General features: G+C 50.7%; 1 protein-coding gene across 5 annotated transcripts in view; it reads left to right on the forward strand.

Annotated features, from left to right (window-relative positions):
* The window catches only part of Lims2 (LIM zinc finger domain containing 2), a 36,751-nt gene that overhangs the window by 4,381 nt on the left and 18,240 nt on the right, over window positions 1-14,130 (forward strand). The window contains exon 1 of one of the 5 annotated variants that reach the window (XM_046463680.2): window positions 1,352-1,743. The exons of 1 other annotated variant lie outside the window; for it this stretch is intronic. In XM_046463680.2, coding sequence (XP_046319636.1) covers window positions 1,733-1,743 — 11 coding nt within the window. In that variant the 5' untranslated portion in view covers window positions 1,352-1,732. Of the gene's footprint in view, window positions 1-1,351; window positions 1,744-8,135; window positions 8,778-9,424; window positions 9,538-14,130 lie in introns of those variants that run through there. 3 more of the 5 variants (XM_046463679.2, XM_046463677.2, XM_046463678.2) reach the window with 3 other exon arrangements.

A 14,130-nucleotide genomic window follows, 5' to 3' on the forward strand; every position in this document is an offset into this window, starting at 1 on the left:
ACATGGCATAACTACTCCTGAACAAACCATTGGTTGAATGAATGAGTAAATGTACGAATGACACCCTGCTAGGCAATTGCCAGATCCTTCCTGCCAATCTAACTTCAGGCTACACTGGCCTGTTGCTCCTTGAAACCTCCAGTACTCCCAGTAGGGCAGAGCAATGCCCACAGCTGCCACCCAGCTCTAAGTTCACCGCTGGCCCATGGATAAGGGTCCTGGTTTGTTCACAGGCAGATCCATGTGTGTCCTGCAGTCGATTGCTATTGGAAAGTTCTAACATGCCTGCTCCTCTGCATTGTCAGTTTATCCCGATACAGTAAGATGAACTGAGAGATCCCCAGGCTTTCCGCTTCATCATCTGTCAGATTAGAGTTCAAATGAATTGGCTAAGACTATTGCAAAAAGAAAAAAAAAAAAACCGCACTGGCTTTGAGACATCAGCTATTTGGGAACAGGTGCTTTCCATGTTTATTTCTTCAGTCAGAGCTGCATTTTATTCTGAACTCCTGGCTCTGAATTCTACTGTTAGTTTATTTGAAAGTTGCTGCTTTGCCTAGTCATTTCTAGATAGTCTTTGTCGGTAGCCAGGACTATCTAGAAGTTATAATGTTTCATCCTGTGAACACATCAGGCTGTCCAGCCCTGGCCTCACAGTGTGATATTTGGGCTGCTTCCAGTTATGAGCTACACTCTACTGCCCAGCTAGAAATGTCTGCCTTTAGGGAGAGTGAAGGCATTTTGTTTCGATTAATAATTTCCTCAGAAATAGATTCCCTAAATGATTTTATGGCACCAGACCGTTTTAATGGGCTCTTATGGTGTCTTGTTAGTAGCACTTCATTATGGAAATGAGTCCCTGGTTCTTGGTCTTTGGATTTTGTTTAAAAGCAAAAACCTTTTGCTGAGTTATGCGGGATCAGGCAGAATCCCTTTATATTTGGATGAATTGGACATTTCCCGGAGAGGGCACTGGCCTGGCATCTTAGTGTGCCCTGTTAGGCTACCCGTGGAAGAGGGACGCCCCAGGAGCTTGGCCTTCCTGGAGGCAGTTTTGTGTAGATTTGGGGATCCCTAGGGCCTGGCGGGAGAAAGGTGGTGCCCAGAAATGTCTCTCTGGAGCATAAAGGCTGTGAGACGACTCCTCTGTCCTGCCAGGGACCGCGGTGAGAACTCTGGGGAGGTGGTCTCAGCGTTGCCCTTTCATGACACCGTCCCCTACAAGTGCTTGGGGTTCCTTAGGACCAGGAACAGTGGACTCAGGGAGGTCACCGGCCGGGTGTCCCCCGGTGGAGCTGGAGGGGTGGGGGACTCGTTAGTGTTTATTATAACTTCACTCACTTTAAAAGGAAAACTATGCCCGGAATCCGGGAGGTGGCGAACGGAGCTCGGGTGGCGGGTGGCGAGGATGTGACCCACGCCCGCGGCTGGCTGCTCTCGGGTGTCCCCCAAGGCCGGTGCTGAAGGGTGGCAGCGTCCACCTCCACTTCCCACCCCGCTTCCCGCTCGCAGCCCCCCTCCCGTCTCTCCACCCCGCACCCCGCACCCGCACCCCGCAACCTTGCGCTCCCCACCCTTCCTCCCCGGCCCCCACCCGCTCTCCGCCGGGTGGAGCCGCTCTTGCCTTTTTTGGGCGTCTCCCTCCTCCGCACCCGCGATCAGCTGCCGGCCGCGGCTGAGCCAGTCCAAGAGGCGACCAGAGGCGACCCGCGGCTCCGCGTGAGCGGCCACCATGACGGGAAGGTAACAGCCCCTCACTCAAGTCCGCGGGCGGGGCCGTGGCGCAGGGAGGGAGAGAGGAGGACTCCTGTCAGTGGGGGACGCGGGCGGGGACTGCGCGGGGACCCCCGGGGGCGCGGGGTCAGGACCCCAGCCCTCCCGGCTGCCTCACGCGACCCAGCCTGGGATCTACTCAGGGGCAGGACTCGGTCAACCCTCCTTGGCAGCAGCGCCCCTCTCCGGATTGGGGGGCCGTGGCCACAGGTGGAACCCCCTGCCCACCCAACCAGCGAACCCTGCTGGACGGGACAGTAACCCCATCACGAAGGAAAAACCAGGGTTCGGAGAGGGCAGCGCCCTTGCCCAAGATCACACCAAACTAAAGGGCAAAACATCAAACCTGGCTGTCAGTTTCCACTAACTTCTCAGACCCTGGGTGTGTGGTTCTGGGTGAGCCATTGCTTCTGGAGACTTCCTTCTTCTCCTCTGTAAATCAGGGTGGTAAAAAAAAAGGCTAACAGTAGTAAATTGCATGTAGGGATTTGGCCACAACTGTACCCAAGCCCAAGGTGCATAGGGTGTGGGCAGGGGACTCGCCTAGCCTGTCCTGTCCTCTGCTCTCAGGCCCCTTGTGCCATTTTACAGATGAGGTAACCGAGGTTATAGAGGTTGAGTGACTCTAGAGACTGGTCACATGTTCACCAGTGTCCAGCCAGTGTTGACCTCTACAGTCCATTCTGGAACATGGCTGGGTACAAGTGCATGACTCAGAGCTGGGAGGGAGGGCTGGTCCCTGAGGCCCAGGGCCCCTTTCTAGCCAAACTCTAGCAGGAACATGTTCCTGAGGAGGGGCTCCTGGACTGAGGAGGGGAGACTTAGCCCCTACAGGGTTTTACCAGGAAAAGGGACTTGTGGAGTGAAAAACAGTGCCTAGGAGTATAGGGTGGTGGCCCCAAATTCAGCCCAGGTACAGCACAGTCCCCTACCCATAGGAGCACACTGCCTCTGGTCACCATTGGGCCTGTGTGTGAGAGTCTCTGGGAAGCCCCCAGAATCCAAAAATAGCGTGTGTCTTCTAACCCAGTGAGACCAGACCTTCAGATGTGTTTGGATTTCCATTCCCTAATCTGCTTCCTGACCTCTGCCAAGGCTATGGACAAAGCCACCCCCACCCCCCATCCCGGTCCCCACTTAGAAATACTGAGAAATCTTGGCCCAGGCCCATCTGTGAGATGAGATGAGTTGGGAGGGTGGCAGCTGTCATTCCACAGACTGCCTTGTGGTTACTCCTGTGAGCTCGTGGGGCCCTGCCTCCCTTCTGCTACAGGGCTCCCTGCCGGCCGCCTAGTTCTTTGCCCTCAGTTTTTGAGGAAAAGGAAGGAGAAAAACAGGGACAGTCTGTAGCAGCTACAGAACCAATGTGGAGGCAGGCGTGGCTGGGGTGCATAAGAGGTCACCTACCTCTCCAACTGGAAAGATCCTAATAAAAGGCCAGATGACCTTTCTCACTCAGGAAGAAGTAAGGCCAGAGTGGGGACCAGAGGTACCTTTATTTCCCAGGCAGGTGTCCCCTTAAGCCTGTGTCTCTTGGCCCTCCTTGGAGATGGACACTGTCAGGTCAGCCATCCACAGCCAGCGGGAACCCAGGAAGACAGGGTGTGGTCAGCAGTCCTCCTGCTGCAGGGGTCCAGGAGAAATACTGGTTATCAAATTACACAGGAATGGTGAACAAACACCTTTATTGGTCAAAGTAATACTGCTCATCTTAGAGAATTAGGAAAATCCCAGAAAAATGGAAGATAACAGATACAAAACGAAAGAAGAAAACATCCATGGTTATTCCTCAGAGTTACCCTTCACGGACGCTTTTGGTGACTTTATCCAGGTCTTTTTTTTTTCTTAGTATTTCTCCCGCTCATTTGTTCTACACAGCTGTGAACCGTCCAAAAGCATAAGTTGACATCTTTCTTTGAAGCCTGCCCTTCTGCCTGCAGTGTTGTGCTAGAACTGGCTTCCTGCCCTTCCACACACAGGGCTTCTGGCCAGGCCAGCTGCTGAGGAATGGACATGAGGCTCAGTCTTGGGAGTGGGCGAGAATTCTTCCTGTTCCAGAAGCTGTGAAGGTTTATTTGCACCGTTTCATGCCACGGTGTCCCTCCATGTCCATTTCCCTGGCATGATGCTGGGGCAGTTCCTCATGCCGGATCCTGGGGACCTCACTCACTACCCTGGTGCTGCTTAGAGCCAGGTTGCCTTTTGGAAATGCCTCCTCTGCTCCCATACCTGCCCCAGAATCACAGCAGGCAAGAGCAGAGTGGGGGCAGTGTAGAGCTTCCAAAGTGATCTGGAGTGACATTCGAGGAACTGCCCTATGCAGATACACCCATGGGTACTTTGCCGAGGTAGAGATGAGGCAGTGGATGGTTGAGAGGCCAGCAATCATGGAGGCCCCTCTTGGGTGGCAGAGGGAATACAGCAGGGGAGGCAGAGCTGAGCTAGGGGGAGAAGGGTCAGTGAGGCATGGAATATGGTGTGGCTACTGAGGGAGAGGTTGTACCAGACAAGAAAGAGACTTAGCTCAGCCTGCAACACAGTGACTTTGGAACTTAAAACCCAGATTCTCTCTCTCTCTCTCTCTCTCTCTCTTTTTAAGTCATCTAGATATTTATTTCTAGGTTTTTTGTTTGTTTGTTTGTTTGTTTTTTGGTGTAGGTGGACCCAACACAATGCCTTTATTTTTGTGAGGTGCTGAGAATTGAACCCGGGACCCGCCTGTGCTAGGCGAGCGCTCTACCGCTGAGCCACAATCCCAGCCCCTATTTCTAGTTTTCAATCAGTGCATTATAATTATACCTAATTGTGGGATTCATTGTGACATACTCATACATGGTACCCAGGCTCTTTGTCACAGGTCAAGGAAGCTTTGACATCTTCACTGTTCCAGAGGGTGGAGATAGGAGGGTCACCTGCCCAGAGGCCCGGCCATCCCAGGCATTCCTCAAAATGAAGCCCTCAAGGTGGCACCCTCTACAGTCTATACTCAGTGGCTTTGCCCCTGCAGAGTGGGTCACCGCTCTCAGGTGAACATCACTCTAAGGCCTCCATGTGCCCGATTGCATGCTTAGCTCCGTGCTCGGCACAGTGCAGAGTGTGATCTGTCCCCTTACATCTTACAATGTTTCCTGCACCCTAATGGGCAAGGGGTATGCCCAATGACTCCCTTGGAGAAGGAGTTGGCCAAGGTGTAGCTAGCGGGCAGCCAGAGCCCTCTGGATAGCCCATGGGGTTGTGATGCAGCCAGGGTTTAAGTAAAGAGTGAAGTTGTGACAGTGACATCTTTATAACATCCAGAGGGATTGGCTGTCCCCTCGCTACACCAGAACATTTAAATCTTCCTCAAAAGAAACCATGCATCCCCTGGCTGTCAACCTACCCTCTCCTATCCCCTGGAACCTGCTAATATGCTAACTTGCTGTATGCTAATCTACAGATTTGCCTATTCTAGATATTTCATAGAAATAGAACAATATATTATAGAGCCTTTTTTAACCTCATTTTTTTTTTCAATTTAGCATGTTTCCAAGGTCCATCTATGTTGTAGCATGAGTCAGACTTCATTCCTTTTTTAACTGAATGATATTCCATTGTATGGGTGTACCATATTTTTTTTTATCCATTCATCGATGGTGGACATTAGAATTGTTTCCATTTGGGGCTATTATGAATAATGCTGCCATGAGTCCTTTTTTCCCCCTTGTGGTACTGTGGATTGAACCCAGGGTGCTCTGCCACTCAAATATATTCTTCTATGTTATTTTGAGACAGGATCTTACTAAGTTATTGAGGTTGGTAGCAAACTTGCAGTCTTCCTGCCTCAGCCTCCTGAGTCTCTGGGATTACAGGCTTGAGTCATAGTACCCAGCTGCTGTAACATTCTTATAAAAGTTTTTGTATGAACATGTCTTTTCTTTCTCCTTTCTTTCTTTTTTAGAAACTTGCTCGTTTCCTGTGCATATACCCAGGATTGGAATTTCTGGGTTATATGGTAACCCTATGTTAAAGCTTTTGAGAAATTGTCAAGCTATTTTCTGAGTTAACTGCATAGTTTTGTACTTATATTTACACAGTTTTACACCAGGCATGTATGAGGGTTCCAGTTTCTCAACATCTTCCTTAACACTTATTGTCTGGTTTGGTGGTAATGAAGTGTTTCACATTGTGGTTTTAATTTTCATTCCCTAATGATTAAAAGATGTTGAACATATTTTCTTGTGTTTATGGGGCACTAATATATCTTCTTTGGAGAAATGTCTATGAGAATCCTTCGCTCTCTGCTCTATCTTTTTTCTTTTCTTTTTCAATACTGGGAATTGAACCCAGGGGCACTTTATCATTGGGCTATAGCTAGCCCTTTTTATTTTCATTTTTTATTTAGAGATAGGTTTCAAACTTGCGATCCTCCTGCCTCAGCCTCTGGAGCAGATGGGAGTACAGATGTGTACCACTTCATATATTTATATCAACCTAAAAAAATTATCAGAGAGAGATTCTTCCAAAGAACAATGGCATTTATTTGGGAATAACAGAGCATTGCAGTGGGAATATGCATGCCATAGTGAACTATGTGCACATTAAAGAATGTTGAGGCAAGGGGGAGTTTTTATTTGTTTGTTTTGGTACTGGAGATTGAAGCCAGGGGCACTTAACCACTGAGCTACATCCCCAGCCTCTTTTTAAAAATATTTACTTAGAGACAGGGTCTCACTGAATTGCTTAGGGCCTCACTAAATCGCTGAGGCTGGCTTTGAACTTGCAATCCTCCTGCCTCAGCCTCCTGAGCCACTGGGATTATAGGTGGGCAGCACTGCACCCAGCAAGGGGGAGTTATTAAAGACAAAAGTGAAGAGGATTACATCATGTATTTTGAAAAAAAAAATATATATATATATATATATATCTCCAGAGAATCCATCTGTTCCTATGCTTTTCTTTGTGGGAAGTTTTTTGATTAATAATTCAGTCTCTTGGCTTGTTACAGGTATATTTGGATTTTCTAATTCTTCTTGAGTCAGTTTTGATACTTTCTGTCCTTCTAGAAATTTGGCTACTTCAGCAAATTGGTATATTGTTGATACATTGTTCGTAGTATTCTGTTCTGCTCTCTCCTTATTAATAAGGCTTTTTTTTTCAAGGCCACCATGCAGTTAGGGAGCATGATAAGAAGGAACTAAGGTGAGTTAAAATATCACAGAACTTATTCTTCTTAACTAAGAGTCATCTGCTTTACTTTCTTTTCTTTTCTTTTGGTACCAGGGATTGGACCAAAGGGCATTAACCACTGAGTCACATCCCCAGTGCTTTTAATTTTGAGACAGGGTCTCTCTAAGTTGTTTAGGGCCTCACTGAATTGCTGAGGCTGGCTTTGAACCTGCGATGCTCCTGCCTCAGCCTTCCAAACTGCTGAGCTTACAGGTGTGTGCCACCCTGCCACCAACATCTCCTTTTCTTGACTAGATGCCTCAGGGTTTTTACAAGCCTTTAGTTAATTTGCAGGGCTCTGAAAAAGTAGATTCTGACCATTTTTTGTGAGTTTTTTCATTGTTTTTATAGAAGGATAAACTTCTGGAGGCCCTTAGTCTGCCATTTTTTGCTCTGTCACTCTTATTGCATTTTTGCAACTGTGTCCTCTGGGACCAGAGTCTTGGCTGGGTAGCCCAGAATGGCATCTACCCCTATATCTGCAGTGGACCAGCTACAGAGGGTGCAAGGCTATGCAAAGATCGGAGATTTGGGGTCAGTCAGACTCTAAAGCCTCTCCCAATTGCTAACTTTTTCTGTCTCCTTTTACAGTACTTCTTTAATTGCTTAATACTTGGTAACCTTGTACTTGAACTTCATTTACATATTAGATTGTACAAAACACGTATGGGTTATAGCTTCTGTGTTAGTCAGCTTTCTGTTACTCTAACAAACACCCAAGATAATCAACTTATAAAGAGAAAAGGTTTATTTTAACTCATGGTTTCAGAGTTCCTAGTCCATGACTAACTGGACCCTATGGCTTTGGGCCCGTGATGGTACATCATGGCAAGAGTACTTATAGAGCAAAAATCATGGTCAAAATGCAAAAAAAAAAAAAAAAAAGAAATAGGAAGGGTTGAAGTCTAACTGTCCTCTTTAAAGGCACACCTCTTAAAGGGTCCACCATCTCTTAATAGCACCATGGACTAGGAACAAAGCCTTTAATATGTCCTTCAAGGGACATTTCAGACTCAAACTATGGCAGCTTCCCTCCTGGGTCTGTGTGTGGCCCTAGGGGCCCTCAAATAAGTGTTCCTTCCTTAAATAAAATGGTGGCTCTGGGCTAGAGTTCTGGGATCTAGTGTTCAGGATTTCTGCATTGGAAGGACTGAGCCAGGGTGGTAAGAGAGGCCCAAGACCTGGGCACTGACTTGAAGCTGCTCTAACAAAACTTTCTGCCTAAACTTCCTAAGTCCTTGACTGGTCACAGCAGAGCATGGCTCTTTGGTTCCTCCAAAGTCAGCTTCTATATGCCCTTTAGCCCCAGGCACCTTTAAAAAATATTTGTTGAATTGATCAGCATTGGGTAACTTTGGAATTGGAGCGCGTTTATAAATGATATTGCACCCAATGCTTGAGGTCAGCTGACTGTATTTTGAGGTTGACCCCAGAGTGGTTAATGAGTACTTCCCCATGTTCGGAGGTGATGTGTGTTCCTTGTGGTGTGAGTGGCATCTGGGTGGCAACAGGGACCCTTCAAACTTTTCTCTCACCCCAGTTCAAGCCATCCGCTGTCTGGAATATTGGCTGCCGTCTCTTTCTTGGGGAAGAAGGAGGAAAATTCTATACGTGCTGTCTGAACTTACTAGAAAGGGTCTTCAAGGAAGTGGAATCAGTGTTAAAATTTTTCTGTGAGTTCTCTGGATCTTTATTTTATTGTGGATCACAGTGACTGCTTGCCCAGAAGTGGCCACAGCCCTAGCACTGAACTTGGATGCTTTGACTTGGATGGCAAGTAATCCCAGCAATCTCTACAGGTAAAAAATCTTCTGCTTCTGCTCTTCTGGCAAGCCAGGGGACTGCCTTTCCTCTAAATTTTTAGGGTGTGAACTTCTTTTGGAATGCCTGGCTGTTTGTTGGTGGGGTTTTAGAGGACCTACCTGACTGCTCTCATCTAGGTGTCCTAAGTGGCATTGGTGGCTGGAGGATCTCAGGGATGGGAGCCAGGGAGAGAGCAAGTATCACTCCCTCATTAGTTTCTTAACTGTTTCCTGGATTCTGGAACTGGCCCAGTCTCACACTGCCCACCTCAGCAGGTTCAGGGGGCTCAGGGGTCCTTCCTGTGCCGGTGGCAGCCTGAGACCTGCTGGATACCCTCTCATTCTCACCTCAATGCTGGTTTGGGACCTTCCCAACCCAGTCCCCTCCCCAGCTGGGACCCAACCCAGCCAGCCTCAGCTTTCACCGAGCTGCCTCCGCGGTGCGCGAACAATATCCTTTCTATTTGGAGTTGACTCTGCTGCCCTTTGGAGATCCCAGCGTGTAACCAGAGCTCCTGTCCCGCGGGGGAGGCGCCGCACGCCCGTCCCGTCGCGGTGCCTGGCGGAGGTGGCTGCGCCCGCCCGCCGCGTCTTCGCTCCCAGGCCGGTGGTCCGACGCCACATCCGCCAGGTCGCCTGCGTCCACGACGATTAGGCGGTGGCCCCAAGTCATGGCTGCCCGGCTAGGCGCGCTCGCCGCGTCGGGGCTGTACAGGAGGCGCCAGCACCGGCAGAGCCCGCCATCAGCTACCCCAGGGTAGGTGGCGAGAGGCTGGGCGGGGTCGCCGAGGACAATGGCAGGAAAACTGCAGCCGCTGGCCTTGTCTCGGAAACCCCGCCTGGGCCTTCCGACGGCTGGCCATGGGCCTTGCTCCCCAGGGCTCAGGTACAGGGCTGGGATTGACCACAGGGCAGGCGGGTGCCACTCCGTGAGACTGGGTTTGATGTCATTTGTGATCACTTTTGGGGGGCAGTGCGCATGGAGGGTGTGTGTTAGAAATCAGTTGCCCTATGTCACTGCGCGTTGTTGCTTTCAGACTGGAACGGGTACTTGGAGTCATTGGCATCAAAGTGACGGGGGCGGGGGTCCTCAGAGGAGGAGGTAGAGAGGAATTGTAGGAAAGGAGGCTGAGATGGAGAGGAGGGGCTGGGGAGCCGGGGAGCTGCAGTCACAGACACAGGGAAGCCTGCAGCCCCTAGCGAGGAAAGGTGTCCAGCTAAATGCTAACCAGTGAGAAGAGAGCCACTCTGAGCTCCTTGCCTGCCCATGACCAAGGAAGGCTTTGACAGAGGGAGATAGAGGACCGAGCCCTTAGAGCTGTCTTCCAGGCTTGAAGAGGGAGGGAAGGGGGAAGGTATCAGGTGGGAAGGAGGACTCACAGCCTGCAGATCAAGCATCTGTGAAGTGCCTGCCACAGGCTGGGCTCACAGCTGCAGCCCCATCAGGGGCCGGGATGAGGAACCGGTGAGCCCTCCTCTCAGGTAGGTAACCTGAGGTTCAGGAAACCAAGTAACTCACCTGAGCATGGCTGAGCAGGTCAGCTTTTGACCCTGAGTGTACTTGGTGAGATCTGTGGTACCAGACCTGTGGATGGCCAGGGCATTGATGGCCCAAAGCTCATGCTGGAGAGTAATTTTTACAACATGAATGCAACACAATAACATGGCCAAGGTGTAAGGAGCGACCTGGGCCCGTAATGAAAATCAGGTCTCAAGAAGGTTCTACACCTCCACACACGTTTCTTTGGGATTTCCCTCATGCCTTTGGCCGGTTCCCTGCTCTCGGTGTGACATACTTAAAATGTACTTGATGAGGGGCTAGGGTTCTGGCTCCTTGGTAGAGCGCTCGCCTAGCACTTGTGAGGTCCTGGGTTCGATCCTCAGCACCACATAAAAATAAATAAATAACATAAAGGTATTGTGTCCAACTACAGCTGAAAAAAATATATATTTTTTTTTAAAAAATGTACTTGATGATAGGAAACGAAGGTGGCAGAGTTGCAGAAAAAGCTCAGTAATTTGCGACAGGTTTCATGTGGATTTGTAATGTTCCTGTGTCACGTGTATAGCAAGCACAAACATTTGTAATGTTCCTGTGTCACGTGTAAGGCAAGCATCCCCATGGCAGAGGGTAAGTGGTGCTGACTTTGTGTAAATTCCTGTTTACTGTGTGCAGCCCGGTGACCCCTGACTTGGTCTCTGACCGGCCCGGCCCCATGGGGGAAGGGCTGGGAGAAGGGCCAGCAGTGCTGCGGGGTTGGAAGCCGCGGGCTCTGGGACCTTCTGAGGCTGTGCTGCAGTGGGATTCCCTTCCCCCAGCACCTGAATAATTCCTGGGACAGCACAGGTGCTCAGTAAAGACTTAGCTGGAAGAGGGAAGAAGTGCCACTCACTGCCGTGGGCATCACTTCACTGAACCCTCCCAGCAAGCCTTGGATAAAGCTTTCCATTTCACAGATGAAGAAGTTGGGTTCAGAGAGCACTTTGCCGCTGGGAGCATCTGAGGCAGGTTGCAGCCTGGCTGTAGAGGACAAGCCACAGGGCTGACTGATAACCAGGATGATGTGGCCTCAGTAACCCTGGCTCATTGTGACCAGACCTGTTGTGGCTAGTCCCTTTCTCTCCCCAGGGCTTCTCACTATCTTTTAGGCTCTGATTGATGGGAGGCTGGCAGAGAGGAAGGTTGGGGGTTGAGTAAAAAAACAAGGTCTGGAAAGGGACAGGAGGAGACCTGAGTCCAATTTTGTGTGACCCTCAGCAGGCCACAGGTGTGACCCACTCTCTGTTTCAATCTCCTTATTTGGAATTAGCAACCTCTGCTCTCAAGGGCCTGCAGAGAAGGTTCCCGTCACCTCATTCATTGCAGTCAAACACTGTCAAACTCAGGGACATCTTGTGGCAATTTGGCTTGTGTTGGCTGGGGATGATGGTGCATACCTGTAATCCCAGCTACTCAGAAGACTGAGGCAGGAGGATGGCAAGTTCAAGGCCAGCCAAGGCAACTGAGGGAGACTGTCTCCAGATAAAAGTAAAAAGGACTGGGGAGGAGCTCAGTGGTAGAGTGTCCCTAGGCTTAAGCCTCAATACTGCAAAACAAACAAACAAACAAACACCAAATTTGGCTGTGTCATCTGTACAGAATGAAAGAGTTGGGGTGTGCAGGGGAGGGTTGGGAAGGGTGTTCACTCCCCCATCTCTGGGGTTTGTTCCCCTGGCAGTGTGCTGTGTGTTGTGTGGCTGGGGGTGGGGTGGCCGTGTCTCCTTGGAGGACAGCTGGGCAGACTTTGTGCTCCCTGTTCTTGGGTGGAATGTGCAGAAGAGGGCGTGGAATGTCTGTGTCTCTGACCTTCTGCCCTCTTGCAGGCAGCCTGCAGGCCTGCCCCCCGGAACTGGCCCCATTGGAGGGACTCTGGAACGCTTCGAGTTGTTGGAAAACAACAGTCCCTTTATCCAGCACTTTGCCTGCCCAGCCCTGGCCTCTGTGCTTGACATGCTGGTGCCAGTCTTTCTTTCCTCCAGTGCCACCATGCAGCCACTGTTGCTCTGGTCAATTCTTTCAGGTGCAGCAACAGGTGGCTGGGCCTGTCGGGACTGGAGTTGGGTGGTGAGCCGCTGCGAGCCCCTGTCTGTGTTGCACACACAGTTCCTCTCTTCCTCCCCTGTGGGGAAAGCTCACACTTTTTTTTTTTCCTGGTGGTGCTGAGCGTCAGTGGTCTGGGCTCATTCAGGTGTCTTTGCAGTGGGCTAGAATGTTCTGTGTTCTCAGGGTGGCATGAGGATGTAGCCATGAAAACTCCCAGAGCGCCCCGTGGGGTTTCTAGTGCCCAAGACTTGGGCTGGGGCATGAGTGGGTTTAGGAGGAGTGGGTTGTGCAGGAGTCTGTGCAAGGGAAGGGGGCAAATCCTCAAGTGGAGAAACTCAGGGACTCAGCCGGGGAACTAGGCACAGACCAGTGAAGGGCCAGCCCCTCTGGTTAGGGGCTGGCTTCTGGGTGTCAACTTGAAGATGAAGCAAAAGGTAGAAGAACAGGGGCATGATCAGGCTGCTGTTTAGGGCCCTCGACACATGACAGTCGAGTGGCCTAGTGGAGGAGCTAGCTAGGTAAGGAGGGACAATTGCTGCTGCGTAGGGGCACAGCCATCCAGCAGCTACTGGACATGGGAGTTGGACCAGCTCAGCTGGAAGCCAGAGAGGGAGGGGCTGTCCCCAAGGCCAGCACCTGCAGCAGAGACCTGGGGTCTGCAAGGGGTCTTGGAGGGCAAGTGGAAGATGAGCTGTGAGCTCTCTTGGTCAGAGTCCAGAAGTCTGGGTTTTAAGGCAGGATCCAAAAGACTGGGGCTGGACTTGAATCCTTAATTTGGTTTCATTTCTGGGTCCTGGGAGGGGGACATTCCAGGCCCACAGTCACAGGATTTCCTGTTGATTTCTGACCTCTCCAAGACCCGCGAGGTCATGTTCATAGTCGGGCATTGGACCGTCTCCCCTGTCACCTTGGGTGTGTTCTTCCAGAGAGAAAGCTCAGAGTGTTCTCTAGGAAGGAAGTCAGGCCTGTCCCAACCGAGTCAGTGTACCCAGGGAGGTCAGTCATCCATCCCGAGGGACTGGCCTGCCTCGTGGAGAGCAGCAGGGAGCTGGGAGGACTGGGGAGCTGAGGCTGCTGTGTGCAAAGCCGTCCTTTCTTCTTTGCCTGTTCCTGATGTCTGCTACCACGTCCCTGTTTCCTTTCCCTCTGGTCTGAACATGGATACAGCAGGCGTCTCTGATTCCCAAAGCTCAGGATAGAAGTCCGGCCTGCCTGGCAAGTTGCCGATTGGCCTTGTGGCCCTGTACCTGCCACACAGGTCCCCAAGCGAAGACAGGAGACCCCTTCCCAGTTTCTAGTCTGTCTCCTTGTGCCAGAAACCTGCTGTGACACTCACGGCCCACACTGAAGAAACCCAGTTCTTCTTTGCCCAGCCTTCCAGACAGGCACCAGTAATCCATGGGAGTGGACACTTGAGACAGAATCTATTTGCTGCCCCTCTAGTCAAAGATGCGGGTGTCAGGAGTTTGGATGGTCATAGGGGGATGGTGGGTGGTGTCGGGGCTACATGGTGACTGCACTTTTGAATCTGACCAGCCTCCTGGTTATGCCTCAGGGCCTCTGAGAGTGTGGGTCAGTTCAGTGTAGTCCCCTTTATCCACGGGGACACCCTCAAAGATCCCCAGTAGATGCCTGAAACTGTGGATAATACCAAGCCCCCCAAAGGCTATTGGCCTATACTGTACACATGCACAGGACAGTATGGATCCACTGGATAGAGGAATGACTCACGTCCAGGGTGAGATGAGGAGCAGGGTTGTGTGGGAT

Source organism: Marmota monax, unplaced genomic scaffold, assembly GCF_021218885.2.
Source record: "Marmota monax isolate L192 unplaced genomic scaffold, Marmota_monax_Labrador192_F-V1.1 WCK01_AAM20220418_F8-fsc00034, whole genome shotgun sequence".
Classification (NCBI taxonomy): domain Eukaryota; kingdom Metazoa; phylum Chordata; class Mammalia; order Rodentia; family Sciuridae; genus Marmota; species Marmota monax.